Source organism: Haemorhous mexicanus, chromosome 1, assembly GCF_027477595.1.
Source record: "Haemorhous mexicanus isolate bHaeMex1 chromosome 1, bHaeMex1.pri, whole genome shotgun sequence".
In the NCBI taxonomy this organism is placed as follows: Eukaryota; Metazoa; Chordata; class Aves; order Passeriformes; family Fringillidae; genus Haemorhous; species Haemorhous mexicanus.
The window spans coordinates 124,438,721-124,456,594 of NC_082341.1; the positions used below are offsets into that span (position 1 = coordinate 124,438,721).

Genomic DNA, 17,874 nt, shown 5'->3' on the forward strand with positions numbered 1-17,874 from the left:
GAGTTCTCTGCCTTTATCCCAGATGGGCGGGGTGACATCACGTCACTCCCCTCAAATATGTGCCTAGTACAAGTTTTGTGCTTGTTAGTCCTTAGGTTGTCCCATTAGAGGGACAAAGAGGAGGCTGGGCATTCCAAACTATTAGGTCTTGTGTCAAGCAAAGAAATATTTTTATACATCCATAAAACAGCTGGGGTCAAGGATCTGTCCTTGTGGACTGAAGGAGACTTACTAATACTCTTCAGTTGGTAAGAGTTACTCTCAAGCTACCCAAGTCTAGAAACAGCGTGTGGGAGTGCAGCTTTGCTTACAAAGGAGGTAGAATTACAGTGTGCTTAGTGCAACTGACGTTCATAAATACATGGCACTACATGGGATTGATTCTAAGCATGCTGAAAGTGGAGACTAATATCATTCCAAGGCCATTCTGTCATCTTTGAAAGGTCATAGTTATTGTGGATGTTCCTGATGATTAGAAAAATGCAAATATCTCATTGATTTTGAGGAAGGGCAAACCCCACCCTCTGCAAGGATTATTGAGCAAACTTTCCTGAAAGGTGTTGCTAGTCACAAGAAAATGTGATTTGGAACATCAAGCATGGATTTATGAGACCATATATGTCCAATCAGATCAACACAGTTGCCCTCTATGGTGAAATAACTGGCCCTGTAACCAAAGAAAAAGCAATGGATATTTCATACCATGACCTTAGCAAAACCCTTGTCAGCTTCCAGTGTCAGCTTCCAGTTATCCTTATAACTCAGTTGATAAGATGTGGACTCAATAAGTGGATAAGATGATGCACGGAAAATTGACTCAGCTGGTGGATTCAAGGGATTGTGACTAGCCAAAAGGTATTGTGAGCTGTTCCTGTCATCATACTGTGTTCCTTCCTTCCTCCAAAGTCCAATTGGAAAGTCTATCTTTAATGGCATGCTCAAGGGACTGGTGCTGAGATAGATGCCATTTAAAAGAATTTCCTAATGCCATGGATAATGGGATAGAATTTCCCTTAGGTTTGTGGTTAGACCAAATTGGAAGTGGTTGGTATTCTGGGTAGTAGGAGTGCTATTCAGAGGGATAGGACCAAGGAATGGGCTGAGAGGAGACCTCTTGAAGTTCAACACAGGCAAATTCAAAATCCTGTATCTTGGATGGAATAAGCCTGAGCAATAGTTTGGGATATGTGCGTCTGGAAAGTAGCTTTGCAGAAAAAGATGTGGGATGCTGATGGACAAGGACTTGGGATACGATCCAGCTGTGTGCTCCTACAGTGCTGAAGGTGACCTGCATACCAGGCTGCAGTAGCAAGAGTGGAGCCAGCAGTGTTTGTTTTTGAGGTGGCATCTGGAGTCCATTGTGAGAAAAAGTGATGTACTGGAGCGAGTCCTGTGGAGGTTCACCAGGATGATGATGGGGTTGGAGCATGTGATGGACAAGAAAAAGCTGAAAGAAATTGGTTTATTCATACCAAAGAAATGAAAGCTCAGGGGAGATTTCATTATTACCATCAACTAGTATGCTGGAGGATGGATGAGAAGGCATAGTCAGATTTGTCTTCTCAAGAGTGTTTAGTGAAAGGACAAGAGGAAACAAAAATCATACTGCATGGGTAGTCAAACACAGGAACAGGTTGTCTAGAGAGGCTTTGGAATCACCATCATGGGGTATTTTTAAAACTGAACTGAATATTCTGAACAACCTGCCCTCAACGGACCAGTCTAGGGCACCAGGATGGACTAGAAGACTTCCAGAGGTACTTTCCAGCCTAATTATCCTCTGCTTCCATGCTTTGCTGTTTATGCATTTCAGCTTTTTTCCCATAACACTGATTTATTTAAGCCTTAATTAATCCTATTGTTTTCATTACTTATGCCTGCAATTAGTTGTGTCTGCAGCTTTTTGAAAATAGTCTGTATATTTGAACTACATTTTATTTTAGTTGCTATTGCAGAGGTTTGTTTCAGACATGTGCCTTTTTGCCCTATCTTGCTTCTCTTATTTTCTACCAAATGTATTAGTATTCTTACATTAATCTATATATATAGACTTGATCTGTATATATAGATTAATACTCTAAATGTGCTTTTGACCTTTCTTTCTGGTTTATGCCAAAATCAGCAGGTAACATGTACCCCTTCAACTGCACACGTCAGCAAGTGTGTTCAGTAGGAATTCTGTCTTAATGTGCACACCGTATTCCATTTGTTCTGTGTCTTCCTCTTGTACTTTTTTTCACAAAGCATCTCCAAAGAGGTAGTAAGGACTCATCTGAGAAGTACAAAGTTTTGGACCTGTGGAGACCTAAAGATTTACTCTCAGATTTGAGTTTAAAAGAAAAGAGCAAATCCCCACAACCAAGAATCTAAAAAGCACACACCCAAACTGCCAAAACAAACCCAAAATTTAATGGAGTCCATCAACTCTATTATATTCTGTTTCAGAGTTTTTATCCTTGACTGTCTGGTTCAAATGATCACAAACTTGTACATTTGTTCAGAGCTGTCATTTCATAGGAATATTTGGGAACATGAGGGTCTTTGATTTATTTAATTGGGAAATTTTTCTTTCCTTCAGCAGAGTGATGTTGACTGCAGTATGCATGTTATTGCTGCACAAATGTCTTTTCCTTATGCTTTCAACTTTTTTACTAGAAAGATACCACCACTCCCTCCTGCCTGTTATGATCTCAGGTGCACCTGAAGCACACAAACAGTTGTTAATATCTAAGCCATCTGACCACTTGTTTGGTTTGTGTAAAACCAGAGTTAACCAGAAGCTGCTGCTGTTGTCTGGCAAGGAAGAAGCTTGGAGCTAGGGGTGTTTATGTGTATATAAATGAAATATTTAAATGATCATGTTCTGTATCTGAAGAAAAACAAATTTGGAAGTTTCGAACTAGTTTGTAAAACAGACTTTTTGTTTCCCAGCGAGCTACTTTTAGGCAAAGTAGGTTGATCTCTTCACCATGTCCATATTAAATCAGATCACAGATCATCCTTTCATGCTGCTTCAGTTCAGTATTCTCACCACATCCCGTATGCAAGTACAGTGTTGCGTGCTTCTAGTTGCTCTCAGTCAGTCTAGGGCTGTAGGCCATCATTCTTTTAGCCTTTTAATATCCAGATACTATGTAAACCAGTTTGGATTGATTATCAAAGAACTCCAACCTGAAATCTATTACAAGATTTAAATATATGAGTAATTTTACAATAAATTATATTATACATATTTTTGTTCTTTGAGATTTAAGATGGCCATACAATACATTAATGAAGTGTTGGATTTAGTGAGCAATTGGTCTGATTCTGTCTGCAGATCTTGCATTGGAAAGACTTGTATGGGTAGATAAAACCAGGAGTGATCTTGTACCATCATCCAGTAGAAAATAAAGGTGTGCTGATTTGTGGCAGAATTAATAGCGCAATTGTGAATGAATCTAATGTGCATTTATGGTCAGGGCACACCACCAGAAAATCAGAAATACTGATAAGTGTGTCTGTCCAGTCTCCTAAGATGAGACGGTGAAATCTCAGCTCCCTGAAGGGAAACTCTACATCTTTCAATACAAATGCTGCAATGTAGATTTAAAAAATCTTCTGAATTGTAGGCAAATAATTTCAGGAGGAAGTGTTATATAATATATAGATCTCTCAAATAACAAAGATGAGGTTGAAGTTTGTAATGTGATAAGAGATTTGAAATTACTGATATGATTTTGTAGAATGAGCGTAATAAAGAAAGATGAAGGTCAGAGTATAATGGAAGATTTTTGCTAAGTGTGTAGTGACACATGCACATAAATGATTAATGATGGACTTGATGCATACAGAGGAGGAACAAGTATTTGAGAAGATTCCTAAGAAGGGTCATATGGTGTTTGTACAGTTCTGAATGCTTCCAACAAAGACATTCATTTGAAAATTACCAGTGCTTGTTGATCCTACAGCTGAGAAGATAAGGGTTTATATTTTGAAAAAAATCTGTAAGCAAGAAAGAAATGAACTTGAAAGAACAAACATTATTCTACTAAATAGATGTTGTTTTAATATCTATTCATTATTTGAGAGGCTAGGTAAGTAGGAAGGAATGTCTTCTCTAGAAGTAATAAAAATTTTAGTCAGTTCTAATTCTGTTTAACTTCCTCCTCTGTTTTGATTCCTCTGAATGAGCCAAATCATTGTTGAAACAAATTGTATTGAAACACAGAAATAATTCATTACAGCATATCTATTTTGGTACCTTTTCACTGAAGTACAAAATGGTTCAGCAAAACACAGCTGACGGTCCACCAGCGTGCAAAGCAAATTTCCACCATGGTTTTGACTGATTTCCCACTATCCATCTAGTGAGCTGCAGTCCAAGCTTCTTGTGTTTGTGAGACATTTCTCTGGAATTAGCAACCAAGTCACTGTCTTGAGCAAGTGTCCTTGCTTGTCAAGAACAAGAGTCTTGAGACTTTCTTTTTTCCTGGTGTGAGTTGGTCCATATACTTGGCAGCTGTTGATCCTGGAAACTCCACAGCTGTCAAGTAGATCTTATATTTGTTTCATCCAGCTTATGTCACATGATAAATTTTGCTTCAAAAGTGTATGGTTTCTTGAAAATCCTTTTTTATTTTGAAAAAAAATGTGTGTTGTTTCAAACTGACATGGTATAAAATTCTAGCTTATGGAAATTATCTGGAAGCTCCAAGCTTTGGTCATCTTTTTATATGCTTTTACTATATTAAATTGTTGCCTGTCAGTATTCTGGTGGTACTGTGAGAATTCTTTGGTGTGACAAGTTCAGCATAAACATAGAAAGTCTGTCATACTGCTAATAAGTGATTGCTGTAGAATATAGTGTTGGCACACAGAAGGATGATGGTAAGATAACTGCAAAAGGACTCAGAAAGAGAGAGAACTCTTTATAGAATTTATTTTCTAGTTTATTAAAAATTTATATTTACAGTTAGCAATAATTTTGAAAAAATACTTGGTGGAATTTTTTTTTCTGTTAAGAAGCAAAAAAAGGATGAGAAATGCTGAAGTTGTGCTGTTTAATTTGTATATGCTACAGTCTGTGAATGGAGTCAACTTCTGTTACACAAGAATTTATGTAACTTTTAATTGACCTAGAAGTTCTTAAACCAGGGAATTATAAAGTAGTGTTTGAAATTTGTAAGTATCAACAAAAAATTACAAGCTGCTCATCTGAGTAGAGACTATTCATACTCTAATACCCTAAAGTCTGTATGTATTGACTGGGAACCGTATTGTCCTGAAAAGGAAATACATTACTTGCCTTTTTTCAACACAGAGCAGAACAAGACTTTGACACTTCAACTTGCTTCTCTCTTCCCTTCTCCTTATTGAGGGTTCTTATGTCCCTTTCCTTCTATTCTTATCACTGTAGGTCTTTTTAAATGTTTCTTTTGTCTTCTGTCTTTGAGAGTGTCTGTAATTGCAGTCTAATACATTAATTTCCCTACTAGCCAGGTTCCTGAGTGAGTATTACAGATCAGGATATACTCTGGCTTGTCAGACTCTCCATAGATGTCTGTTTTGAAGATGAGTTGATTTGTGTCTGCAGGAGGTAGAATCATGTTATTTGTGAAAGAAGGACTTCACCATAACTTTGTCCCATTTCTTTACCTGGAAAAGGTGACTCTTGACTTAAATCCACAAGGGAAAGTTGAAGTTGATCCAAAGTGGAGCAGATTATGTATTCACACAGAGGAAAGTCAGCATTAAGGCAAATTTCAATACCAAGTTATTTAACACATTTTTAATAGCTACCAGACTTGATGTCTGAGCATGATTTCTCCATACCATTGTAAAAGCAGTCCGAAGTTCCAAATTATCATGAAACCACCTTTTTAGCACAATCTTTAGGAGTTTGTAAGTTACCTTTTAAGCATGTAGTGAAAATTATGTTTATAGGCATAGATTAGTTGACAGCTGTCAAATTAGTAAACAAAAATTTTGAAGCTGGCTAGGATATATTGGATATTTTAGGCTTTCCTTGAAGTTATTTTTAAGTGAGTGGTCAGCAACTAGTAAATGATAGCTGGTAAAAATGCAACTGGTCCTTTCTGGTGGAAAGGTGGACTAGACATCATCATCTTTACACCAGCATGATAATGCTGTGTTTGGAGACAGCCCAACAGTTGCATTTCTTGGCAAAAGCAGCAGCTCACTTAGTTCTGAACACTGGCAAAAAGAACATGTTACTGCAGTTCCAGAAACAGCATTGTTTTTGTTTTCATTTCTACAAATTGTTCAAAATGTTCACATTCTTCAAAGAAGCTCTGTTCATTGTGTGTCCTACATATCTCAGACACTCCTTTTTGTTGTAGGTAAACTTAGCTCAGCAGTTGAGATACTGTTATTTTAAAATTAAAGGCTTTGGTAATAGATAATGAGCAGCAGATTGTAAGCTCAGGTCTGTGCTTCCCAAAGGTTGAGTTTGTTAAAGTAGTGCAACAAAGATTAGAGGCTGTACAACATGAATGATAAGGACTTTCTTTGTTTCACTGTTTTTTATGAACTTTATGATTTTTGGAAAAAAAAAAAGTTGTTTTAAAAGCTCTATCTAAAATATTTTTTTCTTTTTGATAAAATAACTAGCAAAGTCAAAAGTTACTAATTTTTCTTTCAACATTTTTTCTTACTGATCCCTAGGCCACACAATTCTTTTTTGTTGTAAATTAGATACTATAATGTACAATATTTTAAATACATTTTTATATGTTAGTTTTATTATTTTCAATTATGAATGTTAATTATCCTGTTTACCAATTATTTTTGTGCAAGAGTAATTCAGGTATGTGTTTATTCATAGATGTTTTTACTTCACATTTACCGAAGAAAATATTTCCAGCAATTAAAATAATAGGATAGTTAGGTAATTTCCACCCAAGATACTTGGGCTTGTAAACTTACTGTGCAGATTTTTTTCCACTGTAGGAATCTGAACTACCAAATCTAAACTTCATCTATATATCTGTGTATATTTAGTGCCAAGGTCAATAGAGCATCCTAAATGGGATTGGAAGACAAAACCGGAGAACCATGATTTTGATGAACTAAATCATATTCTTCAAGAGAGCAAAAAGCTTGGAAAAGCCCTTGAGAATCTGTCTCGCAGTAAGTTGATTGATTTTAGTTTTTTAATGTAACCATGCAGCCTGAATTGTAATTTGGAAGTATGTATCAGGAAGGTGGTCTTCTATCAATGAAGACTAAGGTCATTGGCATCAGCATTTAAATTCCTGTTAAGGTTCACAGATTGTCTGAGATAATTCAATAGCTCTCCTGGAAACTGAAACTACTACCCCTGCACCACCATTTTTTTTTTTTTACTTTAGATTTCTACCAGTTTAGTGAGCTGAATTAGCTCATAAGGAGATCAATGCAAGAGGCTGGTTTAATGAAAATAGTGGGAATATGCAGCAGGAAGATTGCTCCTTTCTGTGGTAGTTAATCTATTTAACCTTTGCAAAACCTTAGCCTCATTGATGGAGTTCAGACCTGTTTTTTAAAAACATTGAGCTATTTTGTATCCTTGATTTCACTGACCTTCTAGTTTTCAAAAGAAATTACTATATTTTAAAGCATCTCAAATAAATACTCAGAAACATGAAATACAGTTATTTCATGAAAATCTGCCTGTATTATCCCTTAAACACTCATGTAATGAACAGCTCTGAGGCTTACTGGATATGATCAAGAATAGCTGCTCTTTTTTTTTGTTTTTGGTTTTTTTTGTTTTTTTTTTTTTTTTTTTTTTTTGTTTTGCTTTCTTTCCTGTAGAAGAGAATTCTGAAATACATTTGTGGGAGCAAATACTGCTAACAGTTTTTAAAGTATGAAATGATGACAAGTACTCTTCACCATGCTACATGAAAACTAGTTGTGACATGATCTGGGAGATATTTGTGTGAGAAACATTTATTTCTTCCCTCATTAAATTTTATCCCTGGAAGTTCTTGATTCACTGGAGAATTTACAGATAGTAAGGTCAGAATGAGCTGAATGAGGAACAGAAGATATGTTTTGCAATTAATTTTGAGATTGAGCATTTTTTCAAATTGTGCCAAACACTCTAAACTAGTTTTCCCAAATCACACGCTCCCAAATGTTTTAGGTTGATCACGACAATTACATTCTGAACAATTTTCAAATTGGTATTATAGTTGCAGAGCTTTTTTGAAATACTTTTCTAGTAAATTGGTCTATCTGCCTGTAAGGAGCTCTAAACCAACTCTGGTCAGCATCTCTGATTTGCAGCCTCACTGTTGCCTGACTGTGATGGATGTGATTGTCTTTTTCAAGCTTTTCTCCTTCAGAGACTTGTAGCCAAGCTATGCACAGATACAGAAGCAAAATTTTGAATTTCAGAAAGGATTATTTATTCACTCTCTGGAGATACAAACCAATCAGATGTGAGAGTTCAATCATTAATGCCTACATCCACGCTTCAAGCTTACATCTTTGTCTTTCCTTCAGAATATTGTGAAGTTTCCACTTTTACCTAGAACTATGCCTATACTTCCTTATACCTAAAATACATTTTGTAGCATTCTGTATCTCTCCTTCCCCCACAGTGTTCTAACTTGAATTAAAACTCTGAAGCTCTACTGGGTCCTACACTTGAACTGGGTGAATGTACGTGGTCACCATTGTAGGAGTCTTTTTTTCGTATTTATTTCACAAATGAAACATTCTTCACTGTTTCTTGCTAGTACCTGATGCTTTCTGGTGGTTTGTCAAGATAATATGGGAGTTGAATCCCATTCCCCAGAGTGCTTTAAGTCACTCACAGCCTGTAAATAAGTTCACTTTCCTTAATGTGCTCTCTATTTCTTCATCCAGATCATTAATGGAAATATTGTCAGACCTCTTCATGATCCCATTTCAGATCTGACAACCAGCCCTTGAAAGCTACTCAGTAAGTGTGTTTTTTCCCACCAGATGTTTTTCTACCTTGCAGTGTTTTCACGTAGACTGTAATTCTCTAATTTTTTTACTAAATATCATCTAGGATAGTAAACAGAGTCTTATAGCTGGAGTATTTTGCATCTGCTTCTTTTTCTTATCCACTAGGCAAGTTTCCCAGTTGAGAATGCAATTAGACTAATTTAATGTGATTCATTCTTGATAAATTCATGTCAGCTCCTTCTTATCGCCTTTCTATTCCATTAGATGTTGATACATTATTTATTTAACAGCTTTGTCTATGATTCTTGCTGTTGTCTGATTTAGGCTTGGTAGTTAGTAGTTGCCCACATCTTCCCTCTTTCTTTTTCAAAGATATGTATTTGTCCTTCACTGGCCTCTCTGTTCCCGAAAGGCAGTTGCTAGGGTATTAAGGGTTTCTTCAGTTGGTTAGTTAAATGCTCTAGAATGAATTTCACAAGAGTCTGCTAATTTGAATGTTTATAAATCACCTGCATATCTTTCAGCTTCCCTTGTCTGGCTTTCAGGTTTTTCTCTTAAAACCACTACTGTTAAGCATCTGGCTGCAACTGATTTTTTTTTTTTTTTTTTTTTTTTTTTTTTTTTTTTTTTGGTAAAGACTGGAGCAGAGAAAGTATTGAACACTGGGAATTCTTTGTGTCATCTCTTATTTACTTTCCTTCTCTTTATTATAATAGTTGTGTATTTTGATTTGTTCTCTTTTTCTAGTGTATTTATAGTATCTTTTCTTATGGCTTTTTATGTCCTTTTATGGTTGTTAGTTACTCTGCACTTTAACCTTTTTTCTTGTTGGTATACTTTAAACACTTGCATCAGATTAATTCTAAGCTGTATCTTCTTGTTTCCAGGGTTAGTTCTTTTGATTTTCACTTCATTTCAAGAAATAAAAATAGCTTTGCTATTATTCCTTACATGTCAGCATGATATTAAAAAATCAAAATGAAAAATGTGAAAATTTTGTACATAGAGAAAAGGTGGAATTTTTAAAATAAATTAATTTTACTGTTCTCACAGAGATAGAATGTAGATTGCACATAGGAAATCTTGGGGGGCTTCAATGAATAGAAGGTCTAGGACTTTGAAAGTATAAGGTGCATGAAACTCATTCTGTGCTGTACCCAAACATACATCCCATGTGGTGAATTTTAAAAAAGTCATCACATGATCCCACATCTAGCTCTCCTGAAGCTTGTTTCAGGCAGGCTAGTTAGTGCTTTTGTTTCTACAAGCATGCCATGAGTTTACTGCTGCATTTGATATTAATCTTATTTTGAAGTGGTGTGGGACAGACACTAGGCTCAACAGCTGAGTACACAAATCATCAAAATGTGCTATTAATACCTTTATACAGCACCCTCTCTTTTTTCCTTCAGTATTTCAGCAGTGAAGAGTGACACATGAAATGAAATGTTTGAAGTTAAGTGAATTTTCCATCAAGTCCTGGAATTTATTTACATTTTAAAGATAAGCTTTGGATCTTTTAGTGAGTTTTCATGACTTTGTTGCCTCCTAGGCAGCTGACACAGCCTGTGAATTAAATTCCAGTTTCTATTGCTTCATTTACTATTCAGTCTAGATACCTGCTTTGAGACAAACTTTTGCACTTCATGCAAAATTAGAACTGCCTGAAGATTCGGAAGGTGAGACTCAGGCACAGAGATGTTTGATCTCTTCTATATTCATCCCTAGTGATTAAAACTGAACTTGCTTTTATTTGGACCCTTTCTCCCAATCCCTGTCAAGAGACTAATTCTGTGCTTTAGTAGGTCTGAGAAACCAGCAAGTGACTTCACTCAGAGCTGAAAGTATCCTAGGAGTTTTGAGAGTCTGGAGAAGATTAATTTTGTAATTATGGTCCGAGTGTGGGGGGGCTTGCTGTTTTAAGTATACAATTTTTCAGAGGCTTACCCACATGGGAGAGCTGGATTTTGTTTGCTTCTTCAATCAGCTGTATGTCATTGAACTGGATTTGGAATTATCAAGTCATCTATTTAGGGAAGATTTTGGTTTAAAAGGCAATTTACAGGAATATACTGCATTTCCCTTGTGCATGTTTAATTTTCTTTTATTGCAAGGTCTCCTACCTTTATTGTTGTCATCCTTCTTCCTGTACTGATCATAAGGAAGAAAAGTTCCATCCTGTTTCAAATATATGCTCTTGAGTTTCACCTTCTGGCCTATTTGCCTTTAAACAGGACTAAAATCTGTAAAGCTAAGGATCTTGCTAATGAATGCCTTTGATCTTGTCTTTGTCATTCCCCTATTTTCTGAGGATGGAAAAATAGATAACAAGATATGGAAACCAGTGAATTATGAGAGTTTTGAGTAAGGGAAAATTGAGGTCTAAATCAGTGAGATCATGCTGCAGTTAGGTGGGAAGTCTGCATACTTGATGAACAACTTTGCATCTTTTATACAAACAGTTAAGGATTAGGGTGCATATTGAAAATGTGTGCATATTGAAGGTGCTAGTAACTGTATTTGATGAAAAAAATATCTTCTGCTGTGAGATAGGTACTGTTTCATAATCACAAATAGGCTTTTAGCAAAGATAACTGACATACTGTTAGTAGTGTTTGAATGCTTATTCAGACCAGGTGTACACTTCAGATCAGAGGAGAAGAAGCAAATTTATCATACTTTGAATTCAGCTGACATTCTAAGGTCAAAAAATGATAATTAGTTAACATTAACCAAAACTATGAATCCAAGTCATTTTCAGGGAATCCCAGAAGCAATGGTATCTACATATAACCAACAGGAGAAAAATCCTCTTTTGTTTCTTAATTTTGAGGGGAGTAATCAGTAAACAGCAGTAAATGAGAAAATCATGGTTTTCCATCTAGTAGGAGATATTGCTGGAAATCATAAGGAATTATAGAATTGCAGAATGGTTAAGTTTGGAAAGGACCTCCAGAAGACATCTGGTCCATCACTACTGCTCAGGCAAGCTCACCTAGAGCCAGGTGTCAAGGCTCTTCAGTGCCTTCAAGAATAAAAGATCTCTTAAGTCCCTCCAGAGTATCTCAAACAGTTATTTATCATAATATTAGAATCAGTTGATGTTGTTTATAATTTTGTTAAGAAAGGCAAGCATGATCTTACCTCTTTAAGAAAAGTAAAAAATAGTAAAACGTAAAAGCGTATGTTCTGTTTATATTTCCTAGAGAAGAAGACAAGCAACAGGAGTAAAAATCTCATAACTAGAAGGGTAGAACAAGTTCTAAACAAAATCACAATATGTTAACAAACTGCTAAAATCATGTCCTCAGTTTAGTGGATGAACCTGTGAGTATGTGGGATGTGAGAAGATTTATATATACATCATGAACTACTTGAATGTATTTAGTAGTTTCTGACAAACACATTAGAATGAGGTTTCATTTAGAAGCTTCTACACTGTAGGAAACTATTAATGATTTACATTCCACTTATAGAAAATGAACTTTATTTAACATTTATTGCAGCCAGACATTTCTGCTGGTGGTGATCATGATGACGTAATTGTAAATGCACATCTTCAGGACACATAACTAGACTTTTGTCAATTGCCTTATGAGGGGCATTGTTTTAGGACATAACTCATTAGTATTTTTTTTCAATTGTATATAGCTGATGATCTGAAATTGACGTAGAGTCTATAAAGATGACTTCCCTGATATAAGTTGATCATCTAGCCCTAAATGTGTTCTGCTAACGGAACCACAAGACTAGTCATCATGTAGAGAATTTTTCCCTTCTTCTCTTCAGCCTGAACTTTAAATCATGTTATTCTTGCATGAGATCAATGCTTGTGATTTATTTTGAGATCAACATTTTTAGATAAGCTCAATCAAACCTTTAAGGAAGATAATTTTATTTCAGTGCTACAGCTGTTATCTGATACTGCCTTTGCCCATAAAATCCACTTGCTTTTAGTATGATGTATGAGTAAGAATACAAAATAATAATTTCTGAGATTGAAAGAGGAACAAAATGAGCATAAATATTATACTCTTCAATTATAAACTGGGGCTTGTATGTCCAGGAGATCACTGCTACTTATAAGTATCTTTTTTCTGCAGATGTTTTAATCACGTTTGTGAAGGTATTTGCCATTCTGATCCAACATCCCCTAGATTTCAGGACTTGAGTCTCTTTGAGTTACATTGTCCTTTTCTTTAGTATTTGGCTTGCTTGAAGTTTCTCTAATACTATTGCAGAACTGGGATTTGTGTCATCTCAGCTGTGGAACTTTCTAGTTCTTAGCACATGGGGGTTGGCGTTTGTGGGACAGCAGAACGTGAGCTATGACTCTGTTCTTGGCTTCTGAATGCTGTGGACTACGCATCTTAACCCACCTATTGCAGTGTACACCTTCACCTAAACAGTTCTGCAGTTTTGATTATTCTCTTCTGAGATGACCTTGGCCTAGGAGAGTTTCTGGGACATCATATTTGTTGGATGCTTTGCATTTTATTTCTCTGTGTTTGCATAATTCATTAGTCACTAAACCTAATCCTGAAACCTCTATTCTCCATTGGAGCCGCTCAGAAATTTGGATATAGATATTCTGCAAGTCTAAAGCAAACATTATTTTGCTAGGGTTTAATTATTTTTATCTTCTTTTAAAGCCAATATGAGGAGGAGGGATTAAATCCATGTTTTCTAGATAGTAGCTATAAGACGTATATTGTGCTCCTTTGTTGATGTGTGGTGCCTTAAAGATGACAGTTTCTCTTGTTTTAATATGGCCAAGTGGTGGGAGGAATATTATCCTTGTTCAAGATGGATGCCACTACAAAAAGTTTAAAGTTGCTCAATAATATGAGGACATTCACCCCTCACTGGTAAAAACTCTGAGGTTTCATTTCAACATGACTTACTACTGGAGGAAAGTGGTAAAATGGCTCTCTGTAGGTAAAGGAATATTATAAGAATGTCTATTATGACAGTCAATGGCAAACATATTTTAAAGTTCCTACACAGAAATGAGTGAGATTTTTAGGTTTTTGTGTACTTTTTCAGGGGAGGGAATACTTTGTTTGGTGCAACCAGAGCAACCATTTAATGTCCTTTATAATCCAAGAATGGTTTGAAAGAGTTTCAGTTTTCCTTGTTTTCAGTTCATGGTTCATAGAGGTACAGGGACTAGAACATACAGTGCTGCCTGCTGCAGTATGGCACAAGGTTTTGCCATGGGAAATGCAAGTATATCTAAGATGGCCTGTCCCACCAGTAAGAAGAACATAAGCTTCCCCTGGGAATTTGGAGTTGGTGAATGCTTGAGGCAGTGAACTGCTGGACCGTTGATACATGATGCAATATTTCTGTGTCTGTGCTCAAAACTGCAGGATTAGTAATGGTAGAATAAGAATTCTGTTTCTGTCCTGGAATTTGTTACAGAACCTGTGATATGCACTATGAGGTTGACAGTCCAGCCATCCAGAAGGTCCCTGGCCTGGACTGATCCTGAGAATGAATTCTGTCGAGTTATTCAAAGTTGCATTGAAGTTGTCTTAGTATGTCTAAACTTTGAATGTCAAAAGCCGTGTGTCAAATCCAGAAAGCTTTGTTTGGCAGGTAGGAAAACTGGCTATTGGGAGCTCTGTGGCCATCTTCTGGATGTTTAGGAAAATGCATAAATATTTTCTTGAATATTGAGTTAAATAATGGTAGTCTGGCATACATTAAAGTAGTAGCATTTTATTTTCTTACAACTGGGTGCACATAAGTCTTCTTAGGTGTACATTGTGCCTTTAGAAAAATGCAAGTCTTAAAAAAGCCCCTCAACAAATTTTTATTGTGTGTTATTTCTTCCTGTTATTATTTAAGGACCACAAATAAAAGCAAATATGGTAGATATCTTTAAAGTTCCAAAACTTTCATTCTTACCAGAACACCAGATCTGTAATTTCAGGTATAGCATATGAAAATATTGCCAGATTTTAAACTGCTATAAAGCTGATCATATATGTGCAGCAGTAAGGCATTTTATACCTTGCCATTTCGTAGAATCACAGAATGGTTTGAGTTAGAAGGGACTTAAAGTTCATTTAGTTCCACCCCTTTCTATGAGCTGGGACACCTTTCACTAGATCCAGTTGCTCCAGGCCCCGCATAACCTGGGAACACTTCCAGGGATGGGATATCCACAACTTCTCTGGGCAGCCTGTTCCAGCCTTTCCCACCCTCACAGTAAAGAATTTCTTCCTAAAATCTAATCTAAACACAGCCTCATTTAGTTTGAAGCTGTTTTATCACTACATGCCCTTGTAAAAAGTCCCTCTACAGCTTTTTGTAGCCCCTTTTTAGGTACTGGAAGGTGCTATAAGGTCTCCCCAGAGCCTTCTCTTCTCAGGGCTGAACAACCCCAACTCTCTCAGGCTGTGCTCAGAGGTGCTCTAGCCCTCTGAGCACTTTCATGACCCTTCTCTGGACTTGCTCCAGCAGGTCCATGCCCTTGTTTTTTTGGGGGCTCCAGAGCTGGACACTCCAGGTGGGGTCTCACAAGAGTGGAGTAGAGGTGGAAATACCTCCCTTGACCTGCTGGTCACACTGCTTTCGATGCAGCCCAGGGTGGGGTTGGCTTTCTGGGTGCACCTTTCAGGTACACATTGCAGAGTAATGTCAAGCTTCTTGTTTTCCGACACTCAGAAGTCCCTCTACCCGGGGCTGCTCTCAGTCTGTTTTGTGCCCAGCCTGGGCTTGTGTTTCGAGTGCTCTGACCCAGGTGTAGGACCTTGCATCTCTCAGGCCTGCCAAGGTCCCACTGGATGGCATCCCTTCCCTCCAGCAGCGTGTCAACTGCACCACACAGCTTGATGTCATCAACAAACATGCTGAGGGTGCACCTGACCTCACTGTCCATGTTACTAAAGTAAACAGCACCCATTCCAATACCATCCCCTGAGGAAAGCCACTCACTACTGGTTTCCACTTTGATGCTGAGCTATTGGCCACTGTTCTTTGGAGTGTGGCCATCCAGCAATGACCCCCCAATGACTGATCCACCCATTAAAGCCATGTCTCTCCAGATTACAGACAAGGATTTTGTATGGAACAGTGTCAAATGCCCTGCACAAGTCCATGTAGATGATGTCAGTTGCTCTTTTTCAAAAAGACCTGAACTTATGTGGTGCCTTTTGTTTTGAAAATTGATTTTATCCTGTTGAATTGAGAACAAAAATAACTTTTCATAGAGAAATAATATAACTGAGTGGAGAAATTAGGTATTGGACAAATAAAGCTCTTCTGCTAAGAAGCATATGCAAAAGTTAGGCATTTTAAGGACTCATGGAATTGTTGTTAACAATGTTCAGTTTTCTTTGGAAAGAAAGTTAATTTCTTAGTAAGCTAGAAATGAAGCAGAATGTCCTAAGCAGAAAACCTGTACTGTGGAAGATACACATTTTACACTCAGAAGGATTTTATTTTATTAAAATATAATGCAAAGGTTTTGAGAGGTGGCTGTTAGATCAGAGAAGATGCTGTAACGCTGTATTGATTTATATCTTTATTTTCCGTACTTACCATTATGCCGCTGCAGATTGTCAAAGGGATAGAAGACTGGGAACAGAAATCCAAGATAGCCATGAAAAAAATGGTTTTAATGATCCATGCTAATATTAAGAGACAGGACAAACAACTGATTTAGTGTTTTAAATATAAAAAATGTGTAAGGTAAATGGCTAATACAGTGTGAGATACACTTTTTAGGCAATCTGCTTAAAGTAGACATGATAATAGTAATTAAAATACACTTTTTAGGCAATCTGCTTAAAGTAGACATGATAATAGTAATTAAAATATAATAAGATGCAGGTTGTAAGTTATAAGTTAATAAATATAAGTTATAAGTTAATAAATTACATTGTTATTACATTGTTTGTTAGGTATTAAATTACATTGTTATTGCATTGTTTGTTAGATATATTTCCTTTAATCATAGCATGCCAAACCTTTCTTGCAATCAGACAGTATATTGTTCTTCCAGGCCTCTTCAAAAACCCAGCTAATGAAAGAATGAGTGTTCCAGCTGAGAGAGGCTGTGCTAGCTTTAACAGCCCCTCTCCAGATTTGTTGCTGATCAGAGATGGCAGTGGTTGTGGCTGTGGAGCATTTCTGAAGGATTGTGGGAACATGTTCATACCAATTATTTCATTGTTCCGCACCCTTACAGCACAGCGGTTTGTTACATCCTAAAGTAGAAACAAGTGCCCTGAATTTGTCTTTGTAATTCACCACACAACTGAGTTGGCTGGATACTTGTGATGCTTGATCAAATTTCAGCACCAGTAATTACTTGTAAAAGGGAGGATTTTTTTTTAAGATATGAAATTGGCAGCTAGCTACCTAAATAATTACAACATTAAACCTTGCCCATGAACCTTAGATGATGCTGGGAAGCAAACTTCTCACTGCTTTAGTTGCAATGGTTAGTGAGAGTGGTTGGTCTTTTGTATAGTTGTCAGTCACATTATGATATGAAACTATGGCAAATGTTGTCTGTGAGAAACAGCTGCTATAAGAGTTAAGGTAAAGCATACTCCTTTATTTCTAGAGGATTTGCTTTTGACATCAGAAGACCTCTCCCAACAAAGGCGGGAGAGCAGTTTTTAACAGTCCACTTCTTATCTGATGCTTGGTGTCTTGCAGCAGGGCAATGATGATGCAGCTTTAAAACTTCCATTCTCTACATTCATCATCAGGCAGAGTCAGGCTTTAAATGCTCTAAGTGGGGGGAAGTCAGAAATTGTTGTTCATAGTAACTTTTTTTCTAACAAAGCCATAGGATTTAAGGTTGAATAAACTAGATGTGTCCATTTTTCTGGTGTTAAGAGATTTTTTGTGATTAGGATTAAGTTTTGATGGAAAAGGTTGCAGTTTGAAGAAATTACTAAATTGTCAGATTGAAAGTTTTTAGTGTAT

General features: G+C 36.7%; 1 protein-coding gene across 2 annotated transcripts in view; it reads left to right on the plus strand.

Annotated features, from left to right (window-relative positions):
- The window catches only part of C1H8orf34 (chromosome 1 C8orf34 homolog), a 150,262-nt gene that overhangs the window by 26,998 nt on the left and 105,390 nt on the right, over positions 1-17,874 (plus strand). Inside the window, exon 4 of one of the 2 annotated variants that reach the window (XM_059861819.1) lies at positions 7,003-7,131. The exons of the other annotated variant lie outside the window; for it this stretch is intronic. Coding sequence (XP_059717802.1) covers positions 7,003-7,131 — 129 coding nt within the window. The remainder of the gene's footprint in view (positions 1-7,002; positions 7,132-17,874) is intronic. 2 annotated transcript variants of the gene reach the window in all.